The sequence below is a fragment of the Rhinolophus sinicus genome, linkage group LG16 (assembly GCF_036562045.2).
Source record: "Rhinolophus sinicus isolate RSC01 linkage group LG16, ASM3656204v1, whole genome shotgun sequence".
Classification (NCBI taxonomy): Eukaryota; Metazoa; Chordata; class Mammalia; order Chiroptera; family Rhinolophidae; genus Rhinolophus; species Rhinolophus sinicus.
Window position 1 is genome coordinate 17,146,337 of NC_133765.1, and position 17,125 is coordinate 17,163,461.

Sequence of the window (17,125 nt, forward strand, 5' to 3'; positions counted from 1 at the left end):
GTAGGCCCTGTAATCAGTCAGCAGTCCCTCCCCTCTCTCCTGATTTCAGAGAAGCTCATGACCCCGGAGATGTTTTCGGAAATCCTCTGTGACGACCTGGATTTGAACCCACTGACATTCGTGCCAGCCATCGCCTCTGCCATCAGACAGCAGATCGAGTCCTATCCCACAGACAGCATCCTGGAGGACCAGTCAGACCAACGTGTCATTATTAAGGTAGGTAGCTCCTCTGTGCTGGGGCCTTCCTTGTCCTGGGGGGTCATGGGGTGCTGAGGGTACATGGAGTCCTTGATGGAAGCCTGTCTTCGGGGTCCATGCTGTGGGACAGGTCTCCTGGAAAGCTGTCTTCCAGACAGCATGGGGCTCTGCTTACTGCCCCAGGAAGGGTGGGGCTGATTGCTCTGAGTAACATTGTGGGAGCATTCAAAGGACATGAAGCCAACTGATGGGCAGAGCGGGAAGCCCCCAGTAAGATGCTGCCATAGTCTTCCCATAGACTGGCCAGGCCAAACACACCCCGTACTGTCTCAGTAATTCGCTGCAGTCTTGGTCTTGCTGCCTTACCTGTCGTGTTACAGATGAAGAGGTGGGCATGTAGGAGGGTGAGGCCACCTGCTCCCAACTGCCCAGCTAAGAAATGGTAGAGCTGGGATTTGGGCCCAGGCCAGCCTGCTACAGAGCCTGCTTGGTGTGAAATGGTATCTCATTTGGTTTGGATTTGCATTTCCCTGTTGATTAGTAATAGTTGAATATCTCTTCGTGTGCTTATTGGCCATTTGTCTGTCTTCTTTAGAGAAATGTCTATACAAGTCCTTTGCCCATTTTTGAATCAGGAGTTTGTTCTTTTGTTGTTGGAATATCAGTCTATAGTTTTCCTTTCTTGTAGTGTCTGGCCTTTGTATTAGGGCACTGAATTATGAAGTGTTGCCTCCTCTTCAGTTTTTTGGCTGAATTTGAGGGTTGGTGTTAGTTTTTACTTAAATGTTTGGTACATTCACAAGTGAATCCATTAGGTCCAGGCCTTTGTCAGGAGGTTTTTGATGACTGATTCAGGCGCCTTGCTTAGTTAATTTCTTTTGAGAGAAATATGAATTTGTTTTTCTTAGCCTGTTTCAGTTTCACATTATGGCCAACGATCAGAAAAAGGGCATGATTGAGAAAGAAGGGGGGCGTCCTGGGAGAGAAATGGGGGAGTGTTGGGTACAGCCCTGGGAGCTTCCCCATGTGCAGCCTGGCACCCCTGGAGCATGGCCGTGAGGACACCACTCTGGGCTGCATCTTTGTCCTGTAACCTTGCTGAAGACACGGCCTTCTGGGCTTGGCCACACACAACCACAGAGTTCCAAGTGGCCAGGTCAGCCCCACACAGGGTCCTCCCAAGTGTGAGCAGCTGGCGTCCCTGACTATTTCTCAGAACTCAGCGCCATGTGCTTTACTATTATTTTTTGTTATCCCGACAAAAGGGCATACAGAAAGCCGTCACGCAGTTCACACTCTACCTGGGACTGCCCCCAGCTCCCTGACCAGAGGCTTTCTTGATAACTGCACAGCTGTCAGCCGTGGGACCTATCCAGGTCCTCTGACCCACCTATAATCCCTACCCGTAAATGACATCGGCTGCTAGGCTGCTGGGAGGCTGTCCCCAGCTTGTGTTTCCTGCCTGGCTCAGTGGCATGAGGGCTTGCCGCCCTGGGGTCAGACACAGCTGCCGGGAAGCCCGGCTGCAGTGGGACAGTGCTGTGTTTATCAGGCCAGAGGCCTATGGGCACTGTGTCGGGGACAGTATCCTGTCTGGTAGGTGAGGAAACAGAAGGTCACACCCAAGGTTTCCCATGTGTAACTGGGATTTCAAAAGTGCTGGGTGCTTCTATGAGGACGTTCTTCATCTGCCTCCTGGGACATTTGGTGGGAGATGGGAATCTTTGGAGCAGTGGCACCTGAGGCGCGTCTCCTCACAGAGCAGCGCCTTAGCTCGGAGCGGCCACGTACAGCCGTTCTCAGTGACGCTGGGACATAAGCCTAGGCCTGGCCTCCTGAACCAGGGCACCTGGCCTGCGTCAGCAGTGCTCGGTGCTGGGGCCTGGGGGCTCAGTGCTTCTGAGAGTCAAACCGCCAGACTTTGCGGGCTTGGCTTGGCCCTTTCTGGGGAGTGAAAAGATACATAAGGTGATATAGGTGGAGGCTGGGGAGACAGGTGAGAACCTGGCAGCAGTGCTGTGTGCTTGTTCGGGGGTCCTGGCTCTGCCTTGTCTAGGAGCCCACCCGGAGGCCAGCCGTGCCACCACCAGCCGGCTCCCTCCAGCGGACGTCTCAGTGGCAGCCAGTGTCTGCTCCGCAAGCTCCCCAGATCCCTCTGGAAGCCGGAGCCCTTATGACAGCCTCAGGTCCTCTCTGCTGGGTTTCCTTTCCCCCTGGGAGCCACAGGCCTGCTGTCTTGGTTCATTTAGTTCTTCCTAAAATGGAAGATGTCAGGCAGTTCAAACTCTGGGAGGCTTTCCAGGGCCTCCTGGCTAACGTGGCCGACCCTACACCTTCTACCCCTCCCCTCTTTTTCCCCCTTAGCATTTTGCACCATCTGATAGACATTCATGTATTTGACTTAGGTCTGTCTCTCTCCCCCCGCCCCCAGATGTCAACCCATGAAGCGAACTTTTTGTTTGTTTTACCCACCATTGCTTCTCCGGTGCCTCTCCTTGGTTGGCACACAATCGATATCATTTAATAAATGGCCAGTTAGTGGGGTATAGGCAACCCAGTCTGCATGGCACCGCCTGGTGGCCCAGAGGCCTAATGTCACACCCAGGGCAGGGCTTGCCGGGTATGCACTGGTGCGCTGGCTGGTCCTGTTTGATTCTGTTTGGTCCTGTCAGGTCCTGTTTGATGTGTTTCTGTGGGCTGCCTGCCACTTCACGTTCTTTCCAGTACTAATGCTGACACGGTTCACTGGGCTTTCAGGTCCTGGTAGGAGAAGGGGCAGCTCTTCTGATTTCATTCTGCAAACCTGAGGTGGCTGCCCGGTGTGGGCGTAGCATGGAGACAGGACAGGACTAGGGGTTCGGCTGCAGTGAGTGGAATGTGGCTCACAGGGCCCAGAGGTACAGGGCTTTGTGAACAGATTCAGGATGGGGTGGAGCCCCATGTTTCTCGAAGGCAGGGAGAAGTCTCTGTGCGTGCTGGGCGCTGAGCACCCGAGGACAGTCGGGTGAGTGGGCAGATGCATGTGGCCTGCTCACGTGGCACAGTACACTGGGCAGCAGTGAGGGACGCAGCCATGGAGGAAGTCTCGTGGGCATGACGCCCAGTGAACACAGCTGGACCCTGAAGAATGCTTCCTGTGTGATTTGGTGATGTCCAGTTTCAGAGTAGGCACAGTTGTGTGTGGGGTGCTGGTCCCTGGGGGCAGGCATAGGTACAGGCTCTGTCTTAGTCTGGGTGCTGCAAACACAGGGCCTGGACCCTTTCCTGGCTGTAGGTTGCAAGTCAGCAGCGTGCTGCTGGGAGCCTGGTGGAAGAGCCGGCCATGGGCCTCTGCTCCTCTCCCAGGCTTTGCTGCACCTTACGGGCTGGTAACAGTGGGGTGTGCATCTGTGAGCACACTTAAGATGATTTCTGAGCAGTGCACGCTGTATAAAGGGACGGAGTAAGGGGTTAGCTGGTAGCTCAGAGGGCTCAGGGACCGTGTCTGATGAGTAACAGTTGAGCTGAGCCCTTCCTGACCAGTGTAGTTACGTCAAGATCAAGACCAGCAGGAATGAAGAGCAGAAAAGGCACTGACCAGGTCGGGGAGCAAGGGGACAGGAGTAGGGGTGAGGTGGGACTTGGGTGTCCTGGGGCCACTTCAGGGTCTTCCCTTGAGGCTGACTTTGCTAGGCCATGAGCCAGAATCCCTTGTGGCCACCCTAGTTTGTGGGGTCAGCCCCGTTTTGCAGATGGTGATCTGCAGCTAGGACGAGGGCCAGCCCTGGTTCTCAGTGCGTAAGTTGCGGGCAGTGTCCATCCCAGCCTGGTGGCTCCGGAGCAGGCTGGCCCACCTCCTCCGGCCCCAGGGCTCTGACTGCTCTAACTTGAGTTATTTGGTTCTGGCCCCAGCTGAACATTCATGTGGGGAACATCTCCCTGGTGGACCAGTTCGAGTGGGACATGTCGGAGAAGGAGAACTCACCAGAGAAGTTCGCCCTGAAGCTGTGCTCGGAGCTGGGGCTGGGTGGGGAGTTTGTCACTACCATCGCCTACAGCATTCGGGGACAGCTGAGCTGGCATCAGAAGACCTATGCCTTCAGGTAGGATCATGGATGGGTCCCTCCCTCATTCCTCTGCAAACCTGTTTCAGGGAGAAGGCTTCTCCCTGTGCGTGGTGATGTCTCTGGCACTTCCTGGAGCCTTGCAGTATGGTCTGGCCACGGGCAGCCTCACTGCTCCTGCCTCGTGTGGCCCCACAGCAGGGTTCCCCGCCTCCCGTCCCAGTGGGGCTGGATCTGAGGAGATGGTATATCTGCCCCCTGAGTCCTCCAGCCACCTTGCACTCCCCTGGGCCGCCCTGTGCCGCCAGCAGCCCCCCGCAGCCCTCTTCCCTCCTCTCTGCATTCTTGCTCAGACTGTGCCTCTGTCAGGGTGGCCCACCCCAGGGTTCTTCATCTGATGGACTTGGGTTCTGTCTCAAACGAGGACTGCTGCATACAGCCCTCTCTGGCTCGTGGCTGTCCGGAAGTCCAGCAACTGCATTTTACTGTCATATCATCTGCCATTGTTCAATCAAAGACCAGTTGGTGAGCTCCCATGGCCAGACCCCATACTGGGTGCCGTGGAAGACAAAGAGCTAAATTCAGGCTGCCTGCAAAGGTGGAATCGTAAACAGAACATCCTGGTCCCAAGTCCTGTGTGAAGGGGTGGGGGCTGGACCGGGGGCCAGGGGCTGTTTGATAGACAGATGTGGCCTTCCTGTTGCTGGGGGCCCCACAGTGCGAAGCACGGACCTCACAGGAGGTAGACCTCAGCAAGTGTTAACTGAGCAGTGGCGCTCGGCCGCCTCAGGATTGTTCTGTCATATCCACCCTACCCCGAGCTCCTCTTCCATGTTTGGATGTTGTGTGTGTGTGGGTGGGGGAGGTGCTAAGTATCCCTGCATCAAAACAGGATGTTAGGATTTATTCTGCTCATGAAACTGTCATCGTCCACATGTGGTGGTCATTACTTAGGGACTGAAGCTTAAAATGGTGCATGAGGAGCAAGTATGAAGGTCTTTTTGCAAAGGCAAACAATTAATGGGGCTCATGAGTGTTTGTGTCTCAGCTAGTTCTCCCAGAATTCCCAAGAGACAGCTTTCTAATGGCTTGCTGTAAATCTGAGCAAGAGAGAAGGAATGACCATACACCCGCAGGGCTGGAGGTTCCAGGCCTGGAAAACCACTGAGCCCCTTGGGGGTCTGGCTCCCGGCATCCAGGCTGAGATGGCACATCTGTCACCGCCTGTACCCCTCCAGCAGTCCTGCTGTCCAGGTGGTCTTGCTTCACAGATGACCCCAGGCTGCCCAGAGAGGGGAGGGAAGGTGGTATGTGGCCCACGTCTCCCACTTCCTGTGGAGGTCCTGCGCGAGCTGTGTCAGTATGTGTCTGCACACTGCACTGGACCTAAGGCTGATGGCCCTGAAACCAGTCCGGGATGGCCGTGCTTCCTGGGGCCGACCCTGAGGTCCTGTGAGGCGGTCCCGTGTGCAGTTCTTGGGAGTGATATGGACACCAGGCCCCTCATCTCCCAGATGCCGACTGAGTCAGAACCCATGTCTGTCTGGCAGATGTAGGGGTCAGGGTGTCGAGCTGCTCTTCGCAGCAGGACCCTGAGGGTGTCGACACATGTGGCACCATCCCTCCTGCTCTGACCTCTAGGTGACCCAAGCTGTCTGCCCAAAGCCTTTGTCAAGCCAAGGGACATCTGCAATGTGCTGAGTAGCTCCAGAGCAGGCCCCCATTGGGAGCCCCTGGTGGTGGCAGGTCAGGACTTATGGATGGATGCCCCCCTTACCTCAGCAGCCAGTTAATGAATTCCAGTTGTGTGGAAAGGGAGTGTCACAGACCTCTGTCCTGCCGCGGTCTCTAGTGCTGAGTGTGTTGATTTCACATCCTTGGGATTGGAGGCAGGGCCACCCCACTGGGGACGAAGGGGAGTACACATCCCCTCTGCAGCAGCCCGGGCCAGCTAGGCAGGAGGGGTACAGCCTGTTTGGGGACCTGGGAGGCATCCCAAGAGCCTCTTTTGGCATCAGGATGACTGCTTGTGTTTTCTCAGCTGACCCGGCCTCGTGAGCTCTTCACGCTGGCCTGGCCTGTTGTGCAGTCTGTCTGGTCTGGGTAGGCAGATGCTCTGGGGAGAGCTGGCAAGGACAGGAAGGGGAACCTTGGGTCAGGGCTGGCTTGTCGCCCAGGGGACAGACTGTTAGTGGGCCAGAGGAGTCCTGTCCTCCCCCCATGCCAACCAGTGTCTGGCTGTGGTGCCCTTCTCAGCGATGGCATTGAGTCATGTCCGTGATCGAGCAGGGCAAGCTGCTGGTCACAAGACGTGTGAGCAGGGGCAAAATGCCCACAGTTGGGAACCAGGGCAAAGAGCAGGCTGCTTCCCTTCAGCAAGTGGGATGGGCAGGCCTGACGTGGGTGAGCATGGGGCATAGACATGTGGCAGACGGGTTGGGGGCCCTAAACTTCTAGAGCACAGAGCTGAACCTGAGTGACATGTAGATGTCCTAGAGCCCGTGGAATGGGGACAAAGACAGTGAGTGACAGGAGAGGGAGAGGGCTCCACTGGGGCGTGGGGGGTGGGAGCTGGGCTGAGCAGAGCATGTGACGGTATCAGACATTCACCAAGACATGTGAGCTGCTACCTATGAGGAGAGTTGCATCCAGCAGACTTACTGGCACCTCCTCCAGGCGAGCCCTGTGTCCCAGGTTGGGGACACTGGAGAAACAGTGCCCTAACAGAGGAGACTGGTACGTGTGGTCACCAAAGGCACCAGAGGCTGCAGGCACAGGGAGGGAGGGAGCAGGTGGGAAGTGTGGAACCTGACGTAAAGTGGCCAGGGGTGGGTGCTGGCCAGGAGGAAGCTGGGACAGGCAGAGTCAAGGGACCTGGCACCTGGGCCTGATGGGGGACAGAGAGGCAGTGTTAGTTGCACAACGTCAGGGTTGGGAGACACCAGGGTCCCTTAGGACTGGTTGACCAAGAGCCACTGAGGTTACTCCTGGAGCTCTGCCCACCTGCCCTGACAGCAAGGTTTGCTTGCTTATTTGTCTTATAATAGGTTTATTGAGGAATAATTCACATACCATACGATTCATCCATCTAGTGTGTAAGATTCTGTTGTGTTTAGTATATTTGCAGAGTGTACAGCCATCATGGTCAGTTTTAGAACATTGTCATCACCCCAAAAGGAAGCCCCATACCCTTCAGCAGTCACCCTCTCATCCCTCTCTCCCCACGTCTCCTGGCCTTGGGCAGCCACTAGTCTACTTTCTGTCTATACATTTGCCCATTCTGGACACTTAATATAAATAGAGTTATGCAGTATATAGTCCCCTCTTATTCACAGGCAATACGTTCCCCAGTAGCTGCCTGAAGCCACAGATAGTAACAAACCCTGTCTATACTATGTTTTTCCCTGTACATACTCCTACATGCCTTTTCACTTAAAGGAAGCATTTAGGGCTTCTCTTTGGCGTATCCGAACTGCCAGCCAGCATCACTGTTGTTTTGAGACCACTGTTAAGTAAAATAAGGGTGATGTGAACACAAGCACTGGGATAACTGCGGCAGTTCATCTCATCAGTAGGGTGACCACTAAGTGACAACGTGCTGGTAGCACATACAGCGTGGAGACGCTGGACGAGGATGAGTCACAGCCCGGACAGGACGGTGAGGGATAGCGCAAGATTTCTTCACGCCACTCAGAATGCTATGCAGTTGAAAACTTCTGAATTGTTATTTCTGGAATTTTCCATTTAATATTTTCAGACCATGGAATTTTCCGTTTAATATTTTCAGCCATGTTTGAAACTATGGAAAGCAAAACTGCATCAGGGGGAAACGACCGTGCGGTCTTGTGTGGCTGGCGCCTGAGCATGTGTAAAGGTTCATCTGTGTGGTAGCCTGTACCAGAACTTCGTTCCTTTTTGTGGCTGTGTAATAGTCCATCGTCTCAATAGACCACATTTTATTTATCCAGTCATCTGTGATGGACATTTGGGTTGTTTCCACTTTTTGGCTAAGAATAGTGCTGCTATGGATCATTCATGTACAAGTTTTTGTTTGAACACCTATTTTCCTTTCTCTTGGGTGTGTACTACCGTGTTCCCCTGAAAATAAGACCGGGTCTTATATTCATTTTTGCTCCAAAAGACGCATTAGGACTTATGTTCAGGGGATGTCATCCTGAAAAATCATGCTAGGGCTTGTTTTCCGGTTAGGTCTTATTTTCAGGGAAACAAGGTAGGAGTGGAATTGCTGGGTCATGTGGTAACTGTGTAGCATTTTGAGGAACTGCCAGGCTGCTTTCCAAAGTAGTTGCAGCATTTTATTTTCCCACCAGCAGTGGAAAGTTTCCATTTTTTCCACTGCCTCACCAGCATTTATTTATCTGACTTTGATTCTAGCCATCCTAGTGGGGATGAAGTGGCATCTCGCTGTGGTTATTTGTGTTGCCCTAATGACTAATGGTGTTGAGCATCTTTTCATGTGCTATTGGCCATCTATATCTTTGGAAAATGGCTAGTAATTAAATCCTTTGTCTGTTGTTTGATTACACACAAACATACACACGTTTGAAGAGTTCTTTATAAGAGTTCTTTATATATTCTAGATACAAGTCCCTTACCAGATACATGATTTGCAAATATCTTTTTCTCATTTTGTGATTTGTCTGTTCACTTTTGTGACAGTGCCCTTTGAAGGACAAAATTTTTAAATTTCAATGAAATCCAATTTATCTGTTTTTCTTTGTATTGCTTATGTTTTTGTGTCTTACCTAACAGACCATTGCCTAAGCCAAGGTCTTCTTGTCCCAGCACCATTTGTTGGAAAGACTGCTCTTTCCTCATTGAACGGACTTGGCACCGTTGTCAAAAGTCAGTTGATCTTGAATAGGTCGGTGATGTCAAGTGTTGCCGGCTCCTCCTCCCAGTTGAGTGGCTGTGGGCAGGTTGTTTTCCTCAGTCTCTGTTCTCTCGTTTAGACAGTGGTGATGGTAGTGCTGCTCAGATGGTCTGTTGTATCATGTGAGGTCATTCAAAGTGAGATCACACTGACGAGAAACCCAGGATGCTCCAGAAGCTTCTGCCCCAGTTCCTCTGTCCCCTCAGACACTGCCCTCCCCTCCTGGACACTGGGGGTGGGAGGCGCCTTGAGGCCTGTGAATCAGAATCCCCTTGAAGGGGTGGGGCGTAGGGTAGCACCCCCCAAACCGGAGTCAGCCTGCTGGCTCCAGGCCCATTCTTGGTTAGAGCCGTTCTTATTTTAGAACAGACCCACTGGAGTGGAATCTTCCCAGAGCCAGGGGGAGGTAAACAAAGGGGCCTCCAGGACCCACTCACCAGCTCTTGTTTAAATTAAAAGGAAAACATGTTTTCTTCCCCTCGGCGTGGGCTTGGCGCCTTTCATGTCTGCCCTCCTAAAGAAGGCGGTTGGGAGCCCTTGAGGTGAAGAATGATGTTTGGGTCTGTGGCTGGGTGGTTCCTGGATTGTCAAACCACTGCACTGGCTGGAGAACAGCTGTCAAGTTGCTTAGGAGGGGTCGGCCCCAGGGTACCACAGGGTGGGGGACTGCGCTGCTCAGTCACTGGCTTCTGAGTCACCAGCATGAGCTCAGGCTTCTGGGCCTTGTTTGCGTGGACCCCATGGGCCAAGCTTCAGCAACAAGAGGTGAGCCCCGTGTCTGCAGGGGAGCCAGGGACAGCTGTGGGCTGTGTCCTGTGTGTTCATGGTGGCTGAGTCCCCAGGCCAGGAGAGCAGTACAGGGAGGCCAGAACCAACCCTTGGCTGCCCCACACAATGTGGTGTCATGAGGAAATGGGGGCTCTGTAGTCAGGCTTGGGTGGATGCTCCGCTCTAGCCAACCACTCAAGTGACCATGGGTACAGGTGTCAGGGAAGCTGTGTGAGGAGACCCCTGGCCTCTGGGAAGCTCCCTTGATAGATACGTGCTGGCTGCTTTAGTAATAGTAATCCTCTGAAAATCCCTCAGGACGATAACATTGTTCCTATTTTCCAGATGAGGTGTCAAAACCAAGGCCCCCATCCTCTTAGATTCCATCAACGTCCGCAAGGTGCCGGCCTGGGCCCTGCCTGCCCTCACTCCTCTCAGAGCTGATGGTGCTTTGCAGGGCTCCAGATTGCAGTGGGCCAGCTGTAAGAAAGCAGGGCAGGCCTTCCGTGGGGCTGAGCCTCGGGAGAGAGGTGCAGCTGCCCAGCTGGAGGGGAGAGAAAAGGGCCTGGACAAGCTAGAGTGGTGACACTGGGAAGGCGTGGGAGAGGATCACAGTTAGGGCCACGCTCTAAGGCTTGTCTGCCCTGAAGGTGAGAGGCACACAGGCCCTCCTGGCATTTGTGGCCTCGGTGCCTCTTCCGGCTCCTGTGCCACAGACTTGGGAACCAAGGCCCGGAGAGCTGTCAGCTCAGCCTCCCACTCCCTCCCCCGCTGCTCCTGCCCGCTCCCCACCTCCACCCCCACCCCTGTGACTTCATAACCTTTGCCCAGGCTGACCCCTCCCCTCCACACTGTATCCTCTTGTCAAGAGGATGGGCAGGTGGCCCTTGGGGTGAGGGACTCCATGGTAGAGCGGTCAGGAGACGTGTTCGGGTCTCAGCTCTCTGCCCTAAACAAATAGTGCAGCCTCTCTGGGGCTTATTTCAGCCCTGGTGAAGTGGGCAGAGCGCAAGTGTGTGGAACATTCAGGAGCAGGCCGGCCCAGCCTCCTGCAATGAGGGAGTGTCCAGGACTCTTGGGTGGCCCCCTCCTTTGCTCTCCTTTTACACTCTGTCTCCTCAATCAGGGGGTCCTGGCTCTGGACACTGAGTGGGGCAGACAGCCCTCCCCTTCCTCCCAGCCTCAGCGATAATGGCTGGGCCAGCCACTGCTCTGTCATGGGAACCACCTCCACAGCGAACGTCCCTCTTCAGTCTCACAGACCCAGAGACGCTGAGGTGGCAGCAAAGGGCTTGTTGCTTTGAAGAGCAGTTCAGGGTAATGGGGGGCAGCCCTTCTGTAGCCAGAGGAGGTCGCAGTGTCTCCAGGCATCTCTGCCTTGAGGCTCAGGTGACAGTAGCATCTCCTGCTACCTGTCAGGAGTGTTGCTCTGAGGAGCTGGGCATGGAAATGGGCTCCGTGGGGAGGAGCTGGAGAAGGAAACAGCAAAGGCCCAGGCTTTCCCGCCGTGCAGGGCTCCAGCGTTCCCTTTGCTGGCGGGCAAGGGGCAGACTGATTTCTGGGGCCTTTCCAGCTGCTGCTCTGAACTAGCACTTTCTCCTCTTCCCCACCCCAGTGAGAACCCCCTGCCCACGGTGGAGATTGCCATCCGGAACACAGGCGATGCTGACCAGTGGTGCCCACTGCTGGAGACCCTGACAGATGCTGAGATGGAAAAGAAGATCCGTGACCAGGACAGGAACACAAGGTACCCCACCCCCACCCCACCACCTCACTGGTCCCTGCAGCTGGTTCCCCCACTGGCCCTGTCCCCCAGGAATGTACGGAACCATCGCCTTAACCCAGTGACCCGGTTTTCGGGATGGGACCTAGGCGGCCAGAGGCAGGCCCGAGGGTGATGAGCCCCAATCTGGCTCTCACGGTGCAGGTTTCAAACCCTGCAGGGAGCAAAAGTAAATCCTCATGTTGGGTCTGACTACAGCCCAGATTCAGGTTTCAGGACCCCTGGAGAGGTGGGCAGGGCCTGAGCAGACAGGTGAGAGGGCAGCTTCAGGGCCCCAAACAGCACACAGGTCGAGGTTGGGGGAAGAGAAGGGTTGGGGATCCCACCTGCTGTCCTTTCTCTGTCTCCACTCCCCTGGCTGCCCTGGAGAGCCCCAAGGGATGGCAGCTGCCCAGTGCTGGGAGCTGGCCCTGGGTCACCACCCTCTCCCCTCCTGCAGGCGTATGAGGCGTCTCGCCAACACTGCCCCGGCCTGGTAACCAGCCCATCAACGCTTGGCTCCCACAGAGCGTTCAGAAGACCGGCCTGCCTCTCCTTCATCTTCTGGCAAGGAGGGAGGCAAGGGGGCAGCTCAGGGCCCTCCTGAGGAGCACGGGCAGGGAGGCCTTCCAGGTCGCCCTCCCCGGGCACACATTCCACTTGCTGAGCCCCAGGCAGCCCCCATCACCCCAGTGTCTGGTCAGGAAGAGGCCTTGTTTTGGATTGCGTTTTGTTTTTGTATAGGAGCCCCAGATAGGGCAAGCAACACTTTTTAAATAAAAGGCAAACAGGTCATGTTCCATTTCTTCAAAGCGGTAGCATAAAAATAAGAATGGAGGAGAGCAGGGAGTGGGGCCCGCTGGGGGTGGTGTGCGGCCAATGCTGGTGGGCCAGGCCTCACTCCGCTCTGCCTCAGATCCCCAGGTGAGCAAGTGGGTGTTGACTGGGCCCCAGGGTTCCCCCCTCAGCCACCGCGGCCCCTGCAAGGCCTGAGTCAGAGTGTAATCTTTGCTTTTCCTCAGGCCTTGCAGTTTCCCCACCACCACCCATGCTCAGATGTCCTTGCAGAGTGGGAGAAATGACAAGTGTGGTCATGAGGCTCAGAGGGCGGGGGCCCACTTGTCTTTTATGGCAGCCCCACCCTGCCCCCTTTGCTTGGCCTTGTGAAGCAGCCAAAGGCTCCCCCGCTCCAGAGTCCCTTGCAAATGCCCCATCCAGTGCAGACACTGCAGAGTGTCATCAGCCTGGTGACCAGCCAGTCCAGCGCACGCCATAGGTAGACTGGAGTCCATCTCCACCCCTGGCTGGTGCCATGGCCCGGGCCACCACCTCCCTTCCGTGCTGGCTGTGAGGGGAGCAGCGTGCCTGGCCCTGTGCTGGCTTGGCGTGGGGTTATGTGTAGAGGAGGCGGCACAGCCTGGGGCGTCTCCCCAGCTCTGCCTCTGATGAGCATGTTATACCCTCGGCATCCTCACCTCATCTGTTAATGTGGAAGTGTCCCCACTCTACAGAAGGGACATGGGATCCATAAGTGTAAGCACTGCTTGGTGAACTGGCACACAGCCACGCTTACTGATGATAATGGGCCCTGGGCTGGTGCCACCTTCCGGTTCTGGCAGACACTTCCCCAGCTATGGCAGAGGCTGAGGATCGGGATTGCTCTGCTCCCTGGGAACATGGCTGGGGCCCTGTGGCACCTGGCTTCCTAGCCCGAGTAGGGATTAGGGTTCTCAGTTGCCAGGATGTAGGGTGAGATGGACCTTGCCATCCGGGCTCCTGTAAGCACATCATGGGACAGCTCCCAGGGGTTTTGTACTCAGGCTCCTACCTTTCATCCAGGAGTGGAACTTGCTGGAGCAAGAGGCCAGCTGGGCTTCACCTGTAGGCTCTGACAAAGAAGATTCTAGGCCCAGGCCCTGCTGGCCTTGGAAACAAGTGGGCTCTGTTAACAAGGTGTTTTCTTGGTCTGTGGGGTAAGACACAGCCCTGGGCCTCCACACCAGGGATGGAACGAACCCTGCGTGCCCCAACCCTGCTGAGCAGGCCAACCCACCTAGCTGGGCGAGGCCTGGGGCAGGGCTGGTGCTCCAGGCCCGGGGCTGGGCCCTTACCGCTAGCCCACACTCTGCAGGGCCAGGGGCTGCTCCACAGGTTTCGCTGCAAAATGAAGGTCAACTCTGACAATTATTTTGTCATCCATGAACATGACAACCCCTGTGCTATTGATCATCTAGGGATAAACCAGACTGGTCTAGAGCAACAAGGAAAGCTGGCCAGGTTGTCTGATGCCCACTTTACAGAAGAGAAACGTGAGCTGCAGGGTCGGATAAGGCTCCCATGGTCCTCAGCTAAAGAAGGTAGGGACAGGATTTCCCAGAGGTGTCAGCCTCAGCCAGTGCAGGACTCTGCTAAGGTGAAAACTTCTCAAGAATTTGGGGTCACAGAAAGGGCAGAGGACCAAGTCCTAGCTCTCCTCTGCACCTGACCCCATGGGGCCTTGGTCTGTTAGTTTGCTCAGCTGGAAAATGGGGCAGAGGTCTACTTGTTGGTTGCTGGTGAGGCACAGGAGGGGCTGAGTGGGGCATCAGCCTGAGGGCACCACAGGCAGGGGCCCCCCCAGTCCAGACTCAGCACAACAGGGACAGCCTGCTGCTAACCCCCTCCCTGACTGGCAGGGAGCAGAGGCCCAACACAGGTGATGTATTTCCCTAAGGCTCCATTGAGGCATTCGAAGGGCTGGGTCAAGAACCCGTGTCTGCCATTTATGAGCTCAGAGCTCTGCTGGGCAACTGGGCAGGTTCTTGACCCTCTCCGGGCCTCCCATCCTACCAACTTACTAGTGGTCTGACAGGGCAGTCCAGGCTTGCTGGGAGTAGAGCTGCACCCTGGGCCAGCCCCACCCGCATGGCAGAGGGTGGATAGGGTGGCCCAGGCTTGGTGGCTCTAGTTCAAGGCCAGCAGCACCTGCCCAGCATGGAAGGCTGTGGCCGGACGAGGCAGGGGGAGCCAATGCTGTGGGCAAAGAGGCTGCGAGTCATTTATTTATTCAGGTGGGCCCTGGGCACGGGCCCAGCCTCCAGGACAGGTTGCTTTGCTGCAAGCAGGCGTTAGGGGTGGGATGGAGGCTTGCCAGATGCCAGGGAAACACGCTTCTGGAGCTGGCGCTGGCCTTGGATGGGGTCACTGCTGCAGGGGTCCTGGCTGTTCCTCAGGAAGGGGCAGGTAATTGGTGTCCTCTTCTGGGGCATCCAGTAGCAGCTTCCTATGGGGAGGGACCCATGCTGAGCGGAAGCCAGCATGGTTCCCCCAGGCAGTTGGGAGCCATCTGAGGGCAAATGGGGACAGGGTTGTTATCTCCAGCACTCACAGGAAGTTAGGGGTCAGCAGCAGCCTCTTGCCTCCAGGCTGGTTGGGAAAGACATCCTCCAGGAAGTAGTAGATGTGGCCCACAGCGATCCCTGTGGGAGAGCTGCAGACTGCTGAGGCCACCCTCCCGCCACAGCCCAGGGCCACTACGGCCTGTTCCAGGCCCCCACGCACAACCCTGGAGGCCCAGCCAGGCCCAGAGAAACCTCAGGTCTCAGAGCATGAGTGCCCAGTGACTGCCAGCCCAGGAAAGGGCTGGGGTTGGCCCTGAAGGACAGTCTCATAGGACCCAGAAGTGGGCAGGACCTGTCAAGGGGAGGGCCTGAGAACATCGGAGGAGTGGGAGCCATGGCTGGAACACTGACCCACTCATCCCCTCCCTGGTCAGCACCCACACAAGCATCAGCAAGTGAGACATGAAGATGTGAAACTTGTAGGCCAGCTGGCTTTGTACAAGGGGCTGTAAGAACAGATGCTGGGAGGGCAGGAAGAGGGATTGGGCAGGGGGCTGTGGGGGGGGGAGTAGATGAGCTGTTCAGTGCAGGTGGGAGGGAGGGAGGAAAGGCTCGGGTAAAGCAGCCAGCCTGGGGTGGCCTTCCCACAGACCAAGTACCAGACAGCCTACGTAGAGCAGGCTGGATGGACAGGCAGGCTCACCCAGCAGGTCCACAAGGATCGAGTTGCCCAGCAGCATTGAGAAGCCCATGAGTGCCCAGGGCAGGAATGGCGCCTGGAAGGTGAGGAGGCCAAAGAAGTTCACCCTCATCTGAGGGCTGCGGCGGCTCCATATGTACACCAGCATGGCTGTGAGGGCCTGGCCCAGGAAGAACAGGCTGCCCAGGAGCCCCAGCAGCTGGGCCAGAGTCAAGGTGCTGGGAGGCCCTCCCCTGGTGCAGGCTTCAGCCCCAGGCTCCTCTGACCTAAACTTACCCTGCAGTCCCCTCACTGGTTTCTCTTCCTGTGTCCTTCCCCCATCAAGGTGTGCCCTTCCAAATCTAAGGCCACGATGTGGCCTTCAGGCCCACGTGAAGACTCTGCCCTGCCTCTCCACCTCACCTGGCCTCCCAGCACTGCCCGCCCTTGCCCCCATTTCTCCCGCTGCTGGCATTAAGGGCTCAGCCCCCAGGCACCCCAGCTGGCTCTCCTGTGCATCATCCTGTGGTACTTTTTGTACAGCCCTGAAGATCTAGACCTGGCGCCTGGAGCTGAGCACATAATGAATGCTCAATACGTCCTAAGCTTCAGTGAACGACCCCGTCCCTCCCAGGCCTGGGCGCCCATGTGGGGCCTAGGGCCAACAGGTGCTGGACCAACAGGCGCTGCGGCCTGAAGTTCTTAAGTCCGGGAAGGATACGGTCATAAGGATGCCCCCGAAGAGAAACATGAAAACAAAGTCCGCCGTGCGGCCGCGGAAGGAGCCCTCCTCTAGCATGCGGCAATAGCGGAACCTGAGACATCAGTATAGGAAGTGCCACTGGGCGGGGCCTCAGTTTACCAGCACCCGGCCGCCTCAGCCCGCGGGGCCGCCCCATCCCCGCCTGGGTCCACGGGGCGCAGGATACACGAAGAGCATGTTGAAGAAGAAGCTGAATCCCAGGGGCCCGAAGAAGAGGAAGTTGGTGACGAGCCTCCAGACCTGTGAGGGAAGGGCAGTCAGGCGTGCGGGCGGGCGGGGCAGGGACGTCAGGTGCAAGGGTGGGGCGGCCTCACCTGCAACTTCCGGAACACGAGGTGCGGGTTGAAGTAGAGCTGGAAGGGGCTGAGGAGCTCCAGTTGCTGCGGAACCAGGGACACATCAGGGGCTGCCCCCATCCAACCGTAACCATGGCGACCCTCCCTCCGGCCTGTAACTATGGTGACGCCCCACCCGCCCGGTCGACTCACCACAGCAGCGGTGGTGAGGACGCAGGCCGCGGTGTAAGCCCGCGTCACCACCGGCACCTGCAGAAACTCGGCCGCTACCCCCTGCCACGCCATTGAACCTTCTCAGGCACGCGTGTCCGAAACTCCTGCGCGCTTTTTAACGCACCTCCAAGCCCCGCCTTCAGCCAATCCACGTCGGAGATGAAGTGAGCCCAGGCTCAGGGGCGGGGC

General features: G+C 56.4%; 2 protein-coding genes across 4 annotated transcripts in view; one reads left to right on the plus strand and one right to left on the minus strand.

Moving 5' to 3' along the window:
* SMARCB1 (SWI/SNF related BAF chromatin remodeling complex subunit B1) overlaps positions 1-12,458 on the plus strand; it is a 29,829-nt gene extending 17,371 nt beyond the window's left edge. For both annotated transcript variants that reach the window (XM_019757721.2, XM_019757720.2), the window contains exons 6-9: positions 50-216; positions 4,090-4,280; positions 11,519-11,650; positions 12,126-12,458. In XM_019757721.2, the coding sequence (XP_019613280.1) occupies positions 50-216; positions 4,090-4,280; positions 11,519-11,650; positions 12,126-12,165 (530 nt within the window). In that variant the 3' untranslated portion in view covers positions 12,166-12,458. The remainder of the gene's footprint in view (positions 1-49; positions 217-4,089; positions 4,281-11,518; positions 11,651-12,125) is intronic.
* Positions 12,459-14,678: 2,220 nt separating this feature from the next.
* DERL3 (derlin 3) lies at positions 14,679-17,055 on the minus strand. 2 transcript variants are annotated; one of them, XM_019710129.2, is made up of 7 exons: positions 16,916-17,055; positions 16,742-16,807; positions 16,594-16,667; positions 16,386-16,479; positions 15,689-15,884; positions 15,033-15,123; positions 14,679-14,927 (listed from the first exon to the last, which is right to left on the minus strand). In XM_019710129.2, the coding sequence occupies exons 1-7, from the start codon at positions 17,006-17,008 to the stop codon at positions 14,846-14,848; spliced, it is 696 nt and encodes a 231-aa protein (XP_019565688.1). In that variant the 5' UTR covers positions 17,009-17,055; the 3' UTR covers positions 14,679-14,845. The 2 variants fall into 2 exon arrangements, with proteins under 2 accessions (XP_019565688.1, XP_074177713.1); XM_074321612.1 differs by having other exon boundaries at positions 15,689-15,918.
* Positions 17,056-17,125: the final 70 nt, after the last annotated feature.